General features: G+C 39.1%; 1 protein-coding gene across 1 annotated transcript; it reads left to right on the forward strand.

Moving 5' to 3' along the window:
* Positions 1 to 2,700: 2,700 nt before the first annotated feature.
* Positions 2,701 to 14,456, forward strand: LOC311284442 (uncharacterized protein). Its single transcript, XM_084399472.1, has 5 exons — positions 2,701 to 2,797; positions 3,323 to 3,374; positions 3,726 to 3,826; positions 8,997 to 11,650; positions 12,114 to 14,456. Exons 2-5 carry the CDS (start codon positions 3,346 to 3,348, stop codon positions 12,960 to 12,962), a joined length of 3,633 nt encoding a protein of 1,210 aa, XP_084255598.1. The 5' UTR covers positions 2,701 to 2,797; positions 3,323 to 3,345; the 3' UTR covers positions 12,963 to 14,456.
* Positions 14,457 to 15,089: the final 633 nt, after the last annotated feature.

A 15,089-nucleotide genomic window follows, 5' to 3' on the forward strand; every position in this document is an offset into this window, starting at 1 on the left:
ATTATTATCTAGATACCTTATTAATGCACATTACCTTCTTTTCGATCCACCAGATAGCTGGATTTATAATGGACTTATAACAGGTTTTAAAATATTTTTATGCTTCATTGTTCATAAAGTCACATTTTGCAATTTTAGTTGACCTAATGAAAAGTTTTAAAAAATCATGTTCCCTCAGTTTCAATTTTTTGTGTGCAAATAATGATTTCATTTTATTTGTCCTATTATTGTATTTCAAGTTAACAAACTCTCATTTTAACTCTCTTCCTTATTTATCCTCAAAGCAAGAAGGTTTGAGCCCTAACTGAACCGAGAGGCCCGTGTGAAGTTTTCATGTTCACTCCGTGTTATTGTAGGTTTCCTCTGGATGCTCTGGTGAACACTATACAAAGACGTGTGTGTGTGTACTGTGTATGTGTGTGAGCCATGGACTGGACATCCATTCAGATTCAGTTTCCTTCGGCACGAGACGCTGGGATTGCAACCCTACAACGGGCAGGTTAATATGATGGTGTGTTCAATTAGTAGAAAAATATGTAGTTAAGCCAGCCAGTACAAGAGGGTGAAAGTAACATCAAGTGGACAGTTTAGAAATGGGTTTATTGAGATGCTCTATGTGCAAAGAAACTCTGGCCTCTAGTGGTTTATGGATTATTTTAGTACGATTATTAGTAGCCTATTATTTAGTACCATTCTTTTAGTACCAAATTAGTGTTGTTTATTTTTTTAATTAACATTTCACATTTATTTTATTCTTTCTCTTAGACACTGTTTATTTGCACATTTTGTAGGCTACCTCTTATATAGTAGAGATCATTTTCCATTTTACAATGCATGCTTTGATGGAGTGAACATAGCCTGTCACGATGAAAGGTTATTGCCAATACACAAACACACCAGGGCCGTGCACAGACCTTTTGAGGGGCATGTGCTGAAACTGAAAAAGGGCACCCCCCACCCATTTTCAATAACACAAAATAATAGTCTCAAAAGCTTTAGATTTATTCACGATTAATAACAACCATAATAATAATAATAATATAGATAATATAGAAAAAAAAGGGTTTTAAAGGCTTCTTTAAACCTAATTACAACAGCAACCTTCTGTGAGCCAGGGATGTTGGTCTCTTGAAGGTCTCTTTATTCACTACACTTTCCCTAAAATAAGCCAGCAATGAAAAAAAAAAAATAGTGTGAAAAGTACAGTTGCAGTGAAAAGCATTTCTGAAGGATCACGTGACACTGAAGAGTACTGAACTGGAGTAATGATGCTGAAAATGCAGCTTTGATCACAGAAATCAATTACATTTTAAAATATATTCAAATAGAAAAAAGTTATTTTAAATTGTGAAAAAATATTTCACAATATTACTGTTTTTGCTGTATTTTGGATCAAATAAATGAAGCCTTGGAATGAATTAAATCATGAATTACATTCTGCATGATAAAATATAAAGATTTCACAGTGATCTTCTCTAATGTTTTTTTTTTTTTTTAGTTACTACTACAACATTACTGTAGTAAAACCATGTTTTACTTAATTTTATACATGAGGACGAGCGGAGAGTATAGAATACTATAGATAAAAAAATTAGCTAGATAGCGAATACGTGCATCAACAGCCTTGAATTAACCATAATTTAATATTATTACCATAACATGATTAGCCTAAATGTTAATAAATTAAGGTAATCAACAATCATAAATCAAAGAAGAAATTTCTTACTTCTTAGAAATATATGTTACCTAGGTGACGAGGATCACTCGTCGCTTTGTGTAAGTTCCAGTACGAAACAGCGCGGGGGCGCACCTGTTATGATTTTCCGATGGTAAAAAAAATAAATAATATGTTGTTGTATAACTTGTATTACTTATCAATATATAGTTTTTGACCAGCGAATGTGCATTTTTTGTCCATCATTAAAACGGCGCCGGAGGCATCACATTACATTCTCATCAGCAGGTTATAACTAGTTTGTTGTAGCTAACGTAGGCTATAGGTGGGGCGCTCAGTTTTTCCTGTTGTAAATATTTGGCCAAAGTCGCATTTTATAAAATATGAAATGCTACTGTATGCACAGGCTATTTAAGTGTAGGCTATGTATTGGCTATGACTAGATGGCAAATGCTAGCCTAGACCTCTCTCTCAGGCGACGTCCCGCATGTCTCACTCAGTGAGTCAGAAATCAAACAAATCAAATATGAGCCTTTATAGACATAGTGTTTAGTAGTACTTATTCAAACAACAAGATATTTATTTACCCTTCGCAAAACTTCGTTCAGCTGCTGTCTACTGTGCGGCTGCTGTGGAACTTCCGTTGATTCAGTGAATATGGAGGGGGCGGAGCAGCTTGAGGTTCGAATAAGATTTACACAAGCTCGTTTTAAGAACTTTCATTGGCTAAATATTTCTAAAACAGGCAGACAGACGTAGAGGGTGACCAATAGCATAAAAAAAAAAAAAAAAAAAAAAAAAACACCACCAAAAAAAGGGCACTTCGGAGTGTAAGGGCAAAAAGGGCATGTGCTCTGCACAGGTTGAGCCCTACCTGTGCACGTGCCTGAAACACACTGTTAAAATTTCAGAACATCTAAAAAAATTAAATGAAATGTCACCTCTGACAATGTTTATTATAATTTTTTTTCAAAGGGAAAAGAATTCAATTGTTCAATTGTAAACAGCATATTTTCCTCTAAATCACATGACCAAGAGGGTGTTTCCCTCAGTATCCTGTAAACAGCCTACTTGTCGATCTTTTTGCCTGCAAGAGTTTAAAGTCGGAAGGAACGTAAAACAGTAAGCAGATTAATTTAACTTAATTATTACCTGATTACTGAGACCCACCCATTTACTGTAGCCTAATGAAAGACAACATACACAAGAAGAGGACAGGATCAGCACAGATGCCATTTCACTTTTTCATATCAGTTTCATGCTACATAGGCTATTATTCTTTGAAAAATACCTGAGATTGCTTGATGAACACATGCATTGTCATCGTATTTATTAAGTTTCATGTTTCATTCGTCAATGTGTCTCTGTTTCTTCTCCGTGATTCTGGACTTCCTCGTATTTTGTACTACATCCGCATATTTCATATACTCGACTGAATAAGAATGAATGTGGTTCTCTTCATGTCAAATAATGATAAATCTCAGTTTGCGCTGCGCGTGTATCAGTCCTTCAGAGGAAACGCAAATGACGATCTTCTCTCATGTATATGTGTTAACAGTTTGTTTAGGTCTTTAGTAGATTGTGTCTTTTGTGGAAACAAATAATTTCATTTGTATTTTATTTAACAACACATTGCTTTTAACCTAGACTCCTCATGTGTGGAACCAGTCATGACAGATACTGAACTGTCTTCGAAAGGGTAAGACTTAGGCTATATATTGTAAATCGAGTCTGCATTTAATTGTTTCGTTTATTTAACTGTAAAAGAAAACAATCATGCCTTATGTAAAATAGCATTTTTTTTTTTTTTTTTTTTTTTTTTTTACTGAATACGTCGTGCTGTATTAATTGCAAAAGTTTAATACCTACTACTATACTAACAACACAAACCGTAATCAAAATTTGAGGAAAGTGCATTACGCTATTTTTAGAGGCCCACCAGATGGCGCTAATGCTGATATTTAAGAACCTCCTTCCGAATTGGAAGCTATGAACAAAATAATCAAACCAACCTCATTAGTTTATCTCTTCTTTACTGTGTTTTGTCTAGCATGGATCCAGTGGGAGTGAATTCAATAGAGACTGCAGCTCTAGGGAGACCCTTCCAGCTGGGAATGCTGTATGACTGCAGGAGAGATGCTCTCGTACCAGGTGATCAACCACTGTTCACCAGAATCTGTGAAGCCTTCAATAAATGATTAGAGTAAAATAAATGATGAGATTGTAGTGAAGAACCTACAATATAAAAATCATTTGGCAATATCAGAATCAGAAAGAGCTTTATTGCCAGGTATGTTTGCACGAGCAATTTGTTTTGGTGATAGAGCTTCCACAGCACAAACAGAACAACAGTGACAGTACACAGATAATAAAAATAATAAAAATAGAGTAAATATGAAATAACACTATACAAAAAATACTTTACTACTATAATACTTTATACTATATTTTAAAAAAAATACAAAATACACAAAATTATACAATAGACTTATGTATGGACATGTGCAAGGAAATGTAGATAATAAGTATGGTGTGTTAAATGAATGAATTAATTAATGAATAAATAGTGTTGTGTACTGTATTGCACATGTTTATTGCCAAGTAGGGGCATTGACTGTTCATGAGATGGATTGCCTGAGGAAAGAAACTGTTCCTACACCTGGCCGTTCTGGTGCTCAGTTCTCTGTAGCGCCAGTTTGAAGAGTAACTGGCCTGGGTGTGAGGTAGAGGTTTGCACAGGCTTTAAAGCAACACTAAGGAACATTTTTTACTTTAAAATAATGTTTCCAAAATCATATCAGTGGTTCATCAAGTCGTAACAGGGTGAAAGGCACTTCTGGATTGGCATTGCAGGCCTCTATCTGCTATAACCACACTATGCAAGTTTGCCAAACCGGGTTGCGTTTCTGTAGTTGGAATGAGACATAAGAAAACTACAAATTTGACTTGCTTTACGTCAAGCGTTACAATAGTCAGTATTTAGTTTTTCTTCGTTTCTGATGTTGCAATACATCATACTTTCATGAAATCATGCAACATACTCTACCTTGTCTGTGGACATCGTTCATTCCAAAGCCGGTGCTGGATAAACAGCGAGCGTGTATGCGACAGTAGACTGCGGGCAGCGAAAATATTTACGACAGCGGTAATGGACAATTCCACTTCCAACTGTCAACCTGTAGGGAGACCGAAGAGGAAAAGTTCTTTAGTGTTGCTTTAAACTGAAGCCCGAACCTGGCCCGTACCCGAAATCATTTAACCCGACCCGACATCGCAGTTATATTTTAAGCCTGAACCCGAACCCGAGGTCCGTTTCTCGCAGTAAATACCTTTTTTTTTCTTTTTCTTTTTTTTTGTGCAATATGCTGAATTGAATGATTGCTTGCAACTATAATTAAACAAATACATGTACAAACACTTTTTCACCAAGGCACAGCAGTTCCCTCAGCAGTCGGCACACAAGAAAAAAAAAAGATAAAAAGCACAGACTTACTAATAACAAAACTTTGCTGTGGTTGAACAGGTGAAACAGTCACAAATTCCTCTGGAACTCAAACATTAAACTTCATAACAAAGTACGAGGAGTTGCACAACTATTTATGAATAATCTTGTGAGTATTCACTCTAATTGCTAGTTCAGGTTGGCTGAAGGTTACAGTTTGTCCGGTCAGAACAATGATGTCTCACTCAGGTTATATTTCAAATCGTTGTTTAGATGCATAGATGTGTGGTTCTGTGAATATAAAATACAGATATAAATATGGATATAAACATATATAAAATACAAACAATATCAATCAAGCTTATTTGGTAAAATACTGTCGAATAGAAGTTAAATATAACACAATACAATGACGAAATACTTGAAATGTGTCTGCGCTAACGCTGTGCACGAGCATAAATGTCAGGCTGCATTACATAATTTCCCCATTATTTGATTGGTTCTTCATATGCAAACCCCTCTGTTACTAGGTAAAGCAAACTCTGATCTTGTGATTACTTATCACAAGGTTTTAATGATGACTTAATTTGTTCTAACAGACTTGTCTAGTTTCACTTCCCATAACTATGTTATTTTTACCCATAGACACATACTCAAAATCACAAGTTTTTCCCCAAAGAGTTTTGACACATTAAAAGTATATGAATGTTATTCCTGCAAGAAAAACAAATGTTAGTTGATTAATTAAAGTTGATTAATTAAAATTCATTCACAGTTGTTTACTTAATTATAATCTGCTGCTGTGAAATTACTGCAATTCCATGTATATTTATGTCCTTCGTTGTCAGTATTAGTTATATTTATTCCTAATAATCACCAATGCACGGTTGTATCTCAGGTTGCACGCATGCGCTCATAGTTGTTTACATGAACAGTGTACCTGTGAGAAAGCCCTAACCACGCCCCCTGGGTGATTTGTATTATATGCCGCTCAGTGTAATAATAATATTGATATTATTGTTCTGAATGTCGAGATTTGCTCGTAAAATGACTGCATAGTAGAACTGTATCAACAGCCCCTGTGGCAAGTTGAACTTCCTTAGCTGGTGAAGGAAGTACAGTCTCTGCTGGGCCTTTTTGACAATGGAGTTTATCTGGAACTCCCATTTCAGGTCGTGAGAGATGGTGTTGCTCAGGAACCTGAATGACTCCACTGCTGCCACAGTGCTGTTCATGATGGTGAGTGGGAATAATACTGAGATGTGTTTCTCCTGAAGTCCAATCATCTCCACTGTTTTGAGCGTCATAAGCTCTAGGTTGCTATAACTGCACCAGACAGCCAGCTCTTTAACCTCCAGTCTGTAAGTAGACTCATCACCATCCTGGGTGAGGCCAATGAGTGTGGTGTCGTCTGCAAACTTCAGGAATTTGACAGAGGGGTCTTTTGCGGTGCAGTCGTCGTGCAGTCAGCCTCTCTAGCTGCTGCCTGTCTGTCAGGAAGCTGTTGATCCACTGACAGATGGAGGTGGGCAAAAAGAGCTAGGTTAATTTAAACAGGAGGAGTTTTGGGAGGATGGTGTTGAAGGCGAGCTGAAGTCCACAAACAGGATCCTCACAGAAGTCCCTGGTTTGTCGAGATGTTGTAGGATAATGCAGTCCCATGTTGACTGCATCATCCACAGACCTGTTTGCTCTGTATGCAAACTGCAGGGGATCCAGCAAGAGTCCAGTAATGTCCCTCAGGTAGGCCAGCACCAGTCTTTCAAATGATTCTTTTTTCCGAAGAGACAGAAACAGCCAGGCTTGGGGAGGACTCTGAACTCATCTGCTGAGCTGTAAAAGGCTGTAGAAGAGTTGGGCTTGGAGTGGTCGGTCCCAGCGGATCCCGCCCACAGCCGCCTCGATGAATGGTTCCTGCAGCCGGGGCACCGCCAGCCCTGTTCTTTACAGAAGTCCATGAATAACTACTCAGTTTGAGTCCATTTTTATTCTTCATCTGCCGTCACCTCGCTTGATGCTGCGGAAGAAAAAGGGTAAACTAAACTTCCCCCTTTGGAAGAGGCCGTCTTCACGTACCTCTTCCCACCCATGGCCCTCAGGTGGAAGACCAAGGCCGGCTCATCCCTCTAAGCCCTAATCCCTTTTCCCTCCATTGAGTCTATTTGGTTCTGCACTAGATGGCTTCACAGTCATTGCAGGCGTAAGGTGTAACCTAAGGTGAAGCAGCTCTTCCGTCCAACTAAGAGCTACCTGCTTCCTAGGTGTCAGGGACCCCGTCCTAGACTAGAGCTGGATCCCAAGCAGCCCTGATGTTTAGGGCATGAAGAGGAGGAGGTTGAGTCCTGCCAAGACCAGACCACCCCCAAAGCAACCATGTGTTTACCTCCAAACCCCCTGTTGAGTTCCCGGATCCGTGTCGGATTGGGTTTTAGAAATAATCAAATAGGGCTATTCACTCCAGTTCACTCGCAGCCCTCTTTGCATCGAAAGAGAACTCACACAAGTTTCTCAGAGGAGCCAGGAGACTTAACCCGCCTCGCCCCAGCACGGTTATGCCCTGGGACCTGTCCACAGTCCTGGCACTCCGAGGCCCTCCGTTTGAGCTTCTCACAACAGCCAGCCTCTCTCACTAAAGACAGCCCTTATGCTGGCTCTGGCATCACTCAAGCGAGTTGGCGATTTGCAGGCTCTTTCAGTGGACACATCCTGCCTCGAGTTTGGGCCTACTGACAGCAAGGTCCTTGGGGTGTACATCGGGCGTTCTAGCCAGTTCCGGAAGTCAGAGCAGCTATTTGTGTGCTTCGTGGGCCAGTTGTAAGTTGTAAGCCAATTGTGAAACAGAGGCTATCCCATTGGATAGTGGATGCAATAGCATTGGCTTACAAGTCCTCGGACTTGCAGTGCCCTATTGGGGTAAGGGCCCACTCCACCAGGGGAATGGCATCCTCTTGGGCTTGATCTAGAGGAGTGCCCATTGCCGTCATCTGTGCAGTGGCTGGCTGGTCCTCGCCATCCACCTTTGCTAGGTTCTACTTAGACGTCCATGCTCTTCAGGCATGGTACTTGTCTGCTTAACCAGTCCCCAACTTATGGGGTTTGTATGAAGGCCTGAGCCTGTCTTGTTGGACAAAACTTTCAAGTCCTTATCTCTCATGTAGCCTGCCATGGGGTCCTTATCGCCAAGCATCCCCTGGGAATGGGTGGGCTCACAGGACGACCTTCCATTCTGCACTAATAGCACGGTGCTATTGAATTGTGTTCCCCATGAGCATCAGAAACTGACGCAATGAGACTGAACTGAATGGAAAGGGAACATTCCGGTTATTAACGCAACCTTGGTTTCCTAAGATAGCAGGAATGACTCAAATAGGCAGTCGGCCCCGCCCGTTTTGGCGGGCTGAAAAGCCATTTGCCTGTGCAGGTACAACCAATCAGACTACAGTATTCAGAGAAAACGGAGTATCCTCCATAAGCTTCAGAAACTGACGCAATGCAAGTGAACCGTTATCTCAGGGAACTATTTTATTATTAGTTGAATGGTGTTTTTTTCTATATTTCCAATTTTCATTAATTATTCATTAATTATTCTCTTTTTACTCTGGTATTTATAACTCTAGTTTAAATTGTTGGTAACTCTGCATTATGGTGTGGCATTAATGTGATAATCTACAAATGTTGCTTATATTTAGTGATTCACCTGTCATTTATGTAAATAAATATACAAATAAATGGAAGAGAATGGCCAATGGGGCAAGACATTTTTTTTGGTATTGCTCTGCTGGGAGAAAATGAAGGTTGCCTTGAAGGAGCATATTAAATTGCTGTTCTATAAATGTATAAAGTATTTATTTATAAATTATTACTTTTTCCCCATTACAGGAATCAGACTCTGGAGGAACGAGCAGAACATAAGTACTAAACCCCAAATTAATACAGATTTCACAGTCACAGCTTCAGACTCGATTGAGGAAAAATCTAGATTGCTGAATATTGATGGTAGTCTGAAACTGAGTCTTTTAGGAGGACTCATCAGTGTAAGTGGAGCTGCTAATTTTCTCAAGGACACAAAGAAATCATTCAATCAACAGAGACTGACATTACATTATCATTCCACCAGTAAGTTTGAAGAACTGATCATGAACCACTTTGCTGGAGACATGGCTCACTATGACAATGACATTGCCACACATGTAGTGACCGCAGTGCTGTACGGAGCAGATGCCTGCTTTGTTTTTGATAGAAACGTTTTATCAGATGAAGACAAGAGAGTGATAAACGTAGATGTAGAAGCTGTCTTTGGGAAACTAATCAGCATTTCAGCTGGTGCAAACATTAATCTGAATGACAATCTGAAGACCGCTACCCAAAAATTCAAGTGTACATTTTATGGCGACTTCCAGCTACCATGTAACCCGACCACTTTTGAAGATGCTATGAAGGTTTTTGAAGATCTTCCGAAACTGCTGGGAGAAAACAAAGAGCTTGCGGTTCCTCTGAGAGTTTGGCTTTTTCCTTTGGACAAACTTTTCTCAAGAGTTGTAAAGTTTCAACATGAAATCAGCATGGGTTTAAGCTCAGATGTTGAATCTGTAATTGAGAGTTTGAGTACGACTGAGATGAAATGCAGTGATCTTCTGACAGACACGCCAGCTTCGACATTTACTGCATTTCATGACAAAATCAATGACATGAAGAAAAACTGCTACCAGTGCAGATTGAGTCTCATCAAGAAACTCGGCTCTCTCTTACCAAAGATCCGTGGAAAATTCATAGAGGACACAGCATTGATCAATCTTCTACGAGATCATGAGAAATCTCCATTTGAAAGAAGCGCTCTTGAACAATGGCTGAAAGACAAAGAGGAAGAATCTGACATTATTAAAGCATTGCTCACACAACTGAATGACTCAGGAGCAATGGTAGAAAACAACCTCAATAAAGAATTAATGAATCTGGAAGTTAAACATTTGGTCAGCTACACTTTCACATCATTGAGCTGGACAGATGTTCTGCTTTCTAAACAAAAGACCTTCCTGAGTTCTTCAACAAAAGGAAAAAATGAGGAGAAAAGCTCTGAATCTGAACACAAGACTTGGCTCACGCCTAACATCCAAAAGACTATGAGGAACAACCTGAGGGTATTTAAACACTTGATTGATTTAAACAACAGCAAATCAGTCAAATTTATTATTGCATCAAAAGAAATGGAAAATAATCCAGGTTCCTGCATTCTTCTGTATGAAAATGAATCTAATGAAGCTGTTTGCTTCACTCCTCCATCAAAACCAGACTGTCCGATCATTGAAGATGTCAGATATAGACAAGTGGTTCTGAAAGTGTCTCCACCGGGTCCTGATACAGAACAGCTCAAATTACTGTACAAAATGAAGGAAGAGAAAGACTGGAGATCTCAAACTGTGACAAATATCCAGGATACAGTTACTCTGACTGATCTCAGAACAGATACTGAGTACAATATTAAATGTGCAGCGGTGGGAAAACTCAACTACACCGTAGAGAGTGATGTGACGCGTCTCACAGTCATTAACCAGAATCTCATCAAGGCTAAAGAGTCTGCTATCCAAAATCTCAGTTGGACTGAAGACAAGTGTAATTTACTTTTGAAAAACACCAAAGAAAGAACTTTTAGTGCACTTCATAAGAAAATACAAGATATGCAGCAAAACTGCCAAACGTACAGACAAGATTTCAGTGACCGAATTAAATCTGTGATCCAGTCAGTGAAAGCTTGTGAGAAAGAGTCTCGTGCTCTGATGGATCTTCTTCAAGCTCATGATGAGTCTCCATTCAATGAAAAGAGTCTGAAAGAGTGGATCACAGTGAAAGATAATGAATTGAACACCGTTAATGAATTTCTTCGACAGTTAATGGACTTTGGAGCCGAAGTGAACACAAGCTTGGACTCGTATTTGTCTGATATTCAGGTGGAGAATGTGTTTTGTTACACTTTCAGTTCTCTTGAGCTGCCAGATGAGTTGCTTAATGAGCAAGAAAATTACATGAATCCTCAAATGATGAGAAACCCACAGAAGAAACCTGATGTGGCGTCTCAATCATGGCTCACTGGAAGCATCAGGGAGAAAATGAGAGAACATTTGAACATGTTTAAAGAGCTGATGACGTCATATAGCAGTCAGAGCAGTAAATTTATGGTTTCCATAAAAGAGCATGAAAAGCATCCAGGTTCCTGCATTCTCCTGTATAAAAATGGATATAATGAAGCTGTTTGCTTCACTCCTTCATCAAAACCAGACTGTCCGATCACTGTCCAACAGGTCAGATATAGACAAGTGGTCCTGAAAGTGTCTCCACCGGGTCCTGATTCAGAGGAGATCAAATTACTGTACAAAATGAAGGAAGAGAAAGACTGGAGATCTCAAACTGTGTCAAAGATCCAGGATACAGTTACTTTGACTGATCTCAGACCAGATACTGAGTACAATATTAAATGTGCAGCAGTGAGAAAACTCAACTACACCGCTGAATCTGATGTCACAAAAGTTATCACAAAGGTATGATGAACATTCATGAAAGATCAGCTATAGAATTTATTTTTACATCATTAAACACTGCTATTCTAATCTTGAGGTGTTTTCACATGACTTGTATCCTCCGACACAATCACTGTTCTGATGTTCACATGAGAAGCTTTGCTGATAGAATCTCATTAAAGGGCAATTTTAGGTTTCTACCGTAGGGAACCAGGTAAACTAGCCTCACAAAATACGTGTGGGATGCAAATGAACTAACAAAGAATTTAATGACAAAAGTATACAAAACAGAAATAATTACATCAATTATAATCTGGCATTTAGAAGAAGCTCCTCGGTGGTTTGAGTTATTGTGAAAGGGCCTTTATTATAACGGATGTTGGTGAACATTTTATAATTTGATGATGATTTCAAAATATGAGATTGTACAAAATGTATGCATGACCATCTTTATTGTTATTGTGTTTTTATGCTTTACATACAGAACATAAATGATCTCATCGAGAAAAGCATCTTAATTGAAGATGGAAATCCTGCTCGATATCATCTGTTAAAAAAGATAGACAATATTGATCAATGTCATAGAAAAATGACATTTGGAGAGAGAGACACAAACAAACTGCATAAAACCATTCTGATGGTGGGAGAAACAGGAACAGGAAAATCAAAACTGATCAATGCGATGATCAACTACATGTTGGGTGTGAAGAGAGAAGACAAGGTTTGGTTTGAGATCACAGATGATCAGAGTGACCGAACATCAGTTCACAGTCAGACCTCCAGCATCACTGTTTATGGGTTTTATCCACAAGAGAGTCCAACTGATCTAACAATCATCAACACACCAGGATATGGAGACACTCGTGGAGTTAATCTTAATAAACAGATCGCTGAGAGTTTGCTTAGATTAAGTAAATCTACTGAAGGGGTTCATGAAGTAGATGCAGTGTGTCTGGTGATTAAAGCAACACAGAATCGACTCTCTGACAGACAGATATACATATTTCATGCTGTTCAGTCTTTATTTGGGAGAGATATTGCTGAAAACATTGTCTTGCTCTTCACACACTCATCTGGAGCTCGACCTAAAAATGCTCTGACGGCTGTTAAAAAGGCTGAAATCGAGTGTGCAGTGAATGATGAGAATCAGCCAGTGTTTTTCCTGTTTGACAACTGTCAGTCAGAACCTGATGATGAAGAATATGAAGTAATGCAGAAACAATCATGGAATCTCAGTTTTAGAGGAATGGAAGGATTGTTCAAGTTTCTCTACACAATACAACCAAAATCCCTGAAGATGACTCAAGATGTGTTGCAGAAACGGAAACATTGAGGCAAATATCTCTAATCTAAAAGCATGTGTTAAATGACAGAACTAAAGCAAAATGAGCTGAAACAAACTCCAGAAGCTCTGGAGAAGAACAAGGAACATGTCAAAAACAATAAGATCTTTGAGTATGAAGTTGAAGTGTCCTACAAAGAGAAGGTTGATATTGATCTCTCTAAAGTCAGTGAGGCCACATGCTGCAGTGTCTGTGAGGAGAACTGTCATTATCCAGGATGCTGGTGGGCCAGTGATCTCTCATGGTGTGAAGTGATGAAAGATAATCACTGTACAGTGTGCACAAATAAATGCCACTACAGCAAACACGTCAAAGAAGCAAAAATATAACAAAGACAAAGAAAGAGAAGAGGACATATGAAGATTTAAAGAAGAAATTTGATGATAATATAATTAAAGTTAACAGTCCAGAAGCTTGAAGAAGAACTGCAAGAATTAGAGAAAGAGAAAATAATGCTAGTGATGGAAGCTTTTCACTGTGTGGAGATTCTGGATCTGGATATACATTGCCATTCTATACAATACCGGGATTTCACACTTTGCAGGTAACATATGTAAAGGATCCTGAAAATGCCTGTATTCTCCTTTGTAAGTTGCTTAGAATAAACATCACTGCTAAATTAGCAAATGTCAGAAACACTATTATATTTCTTGCTATATGAAATTTACAGCAGCAATGCAGAGAGTTTCGGCAGTAAGATACTGTTGTAAATCAAGACAATATTATTTTATTGTAAAAGCAACAAGTAGATAGAATTGACATGTTTTGGAAAATGATGTGCATTAAATCACTGTAAAAAAATTCTACCCCTCCCAAATCAAAAATTTCAAGTGACCGATAACATCTAAATTTTTCAATTGGCCCAAGTGAAATTCTGTAAATTTCAATTGGCCCAAGTGAAAATCTGTAAATTTAATTTTATAATTTACAGAATTTCACTTGGGCCAATTGAAAAATTTAGATGTTATCGGTCACTTGAAATTTTTGATTTGGGAGGGTTAGAATTTTTTTACAGTGTGGCTGTAGAAACTGTTAGTTGTATTACTAAGCACTGCCACCTAGAGGCCATATCAGAAAATTATGAGTATCATCCTTCATGATGATGGAGAACAACGGTCTTTCGAATCGGCTTTGGCCGCGACTCTGGAGGACTTGGAGTTTTTCTTTGAGAAAAGAGCAAAGAACGGCTTAAGTCATTCTTAAAAAAGGAAGATGTGTTCGTCGTTTTGCCGGCCAGATATGGCAAAAGTTGAATCTATCAACTAAGCTCCGCTGTTGGGAAAATGCTCTGGTTGGTTGAAGCGCTGTCCTATTGCGTGCAGAGGGAATTTGAAAGAAAGCCGTTTATCCCGCCCCTCGGATTAAACCGCGTCTATGGTGAGTGAGTTTCCAGACCTAACATCTTGATGTAGGTCTGGCTTGCCAGGCTACCTTCACAGGGCTTAAAGTATTCCGGCACCGTGCCGGATCTCCGGCGTGCGGCCGTGAGGAAGAAAAAAAAAGCTTTTTTTTTTTAAACTTGCATGCGGTTCAATATTTTCGAGTCAATTGATTTCACCTACCAATCATATGAAAGGAACGCAGCTCTTACTAACGTTACAAGCCTATCAGAGGCAGAGCAGGGCGGGGCCTGGCAACACAGTGTGGTTGAGATTTATACGTCACGTTAGCGTTGTCGGTGAAAGGAGCGCTAGTTCATGAAGCTTGGGGATGATGTCCTACCCACGGGCGTAATTTCCTATGGGGACACTTTCCAAAATCCCATTGCCCCCCCCCCCCCCCCACTGCCACTCAAATTCGTTGGTTATGATGTTTAACCGCAGCCGTCATTGCCACGGAGGAGCAGGACCGAGCCTGTGTAAAATAGCTCACTGAATGTTCTAATGAGCAAGTAGCGGTTGCGGCACAGACAGCGATGAAACGCCAGAAAATACAACAGGTGACTTTAATGTCATCATGGATGAAAAGAAAGAAAGGAGATGTGAGTTGGTTCAGTAAATTAGTTCAGGTCAGGATAATCATATTTTCTGTCTACACCTGTTGATAACTGAGCTAACGTGCTGCTTGTTAACTTCAGACTTGGCTAAATATTTAATTTTAATATTTAATTAAATAGT

This window comes from Rutilus rutilus (genome assembly GCF_951802725.1).
Source record: "Rutilus rutilus genome assembly, chromosome: 24".
In the NCBI taxonomy this organism is placed as follows: domain Eukaryota; kingdom Metazoa; phylum Chordata; class Actinopteri; order Cypriniformes; family Leuciscidae; genus Rutilus; species Rutilus rutilus.

Excerpts from the sequence above, each read along its gene's own strand:
- LOC311284442 (XM_084399472.1), top strand. The coding sequence starts at position 3,346 with ATGACAGATACTGAACTGTCTTCGAAAGG. Across the intron at positions 3,375-3,725 it reads ACTGAACTGTCTTCGAAAGG|CATGGATCCAGTGGGAGTGA; the intron begins GTAAGACTTAGG and ends TGTTTTGTCTAG. Across the intron at positions 3,827-8,996 it reads GAGAGATGCTCTCGTACCAG|GAATCAGACTCTGGAGGAAC; the intron begins GTGATCAACCAC and ends TCCCCATTACAG.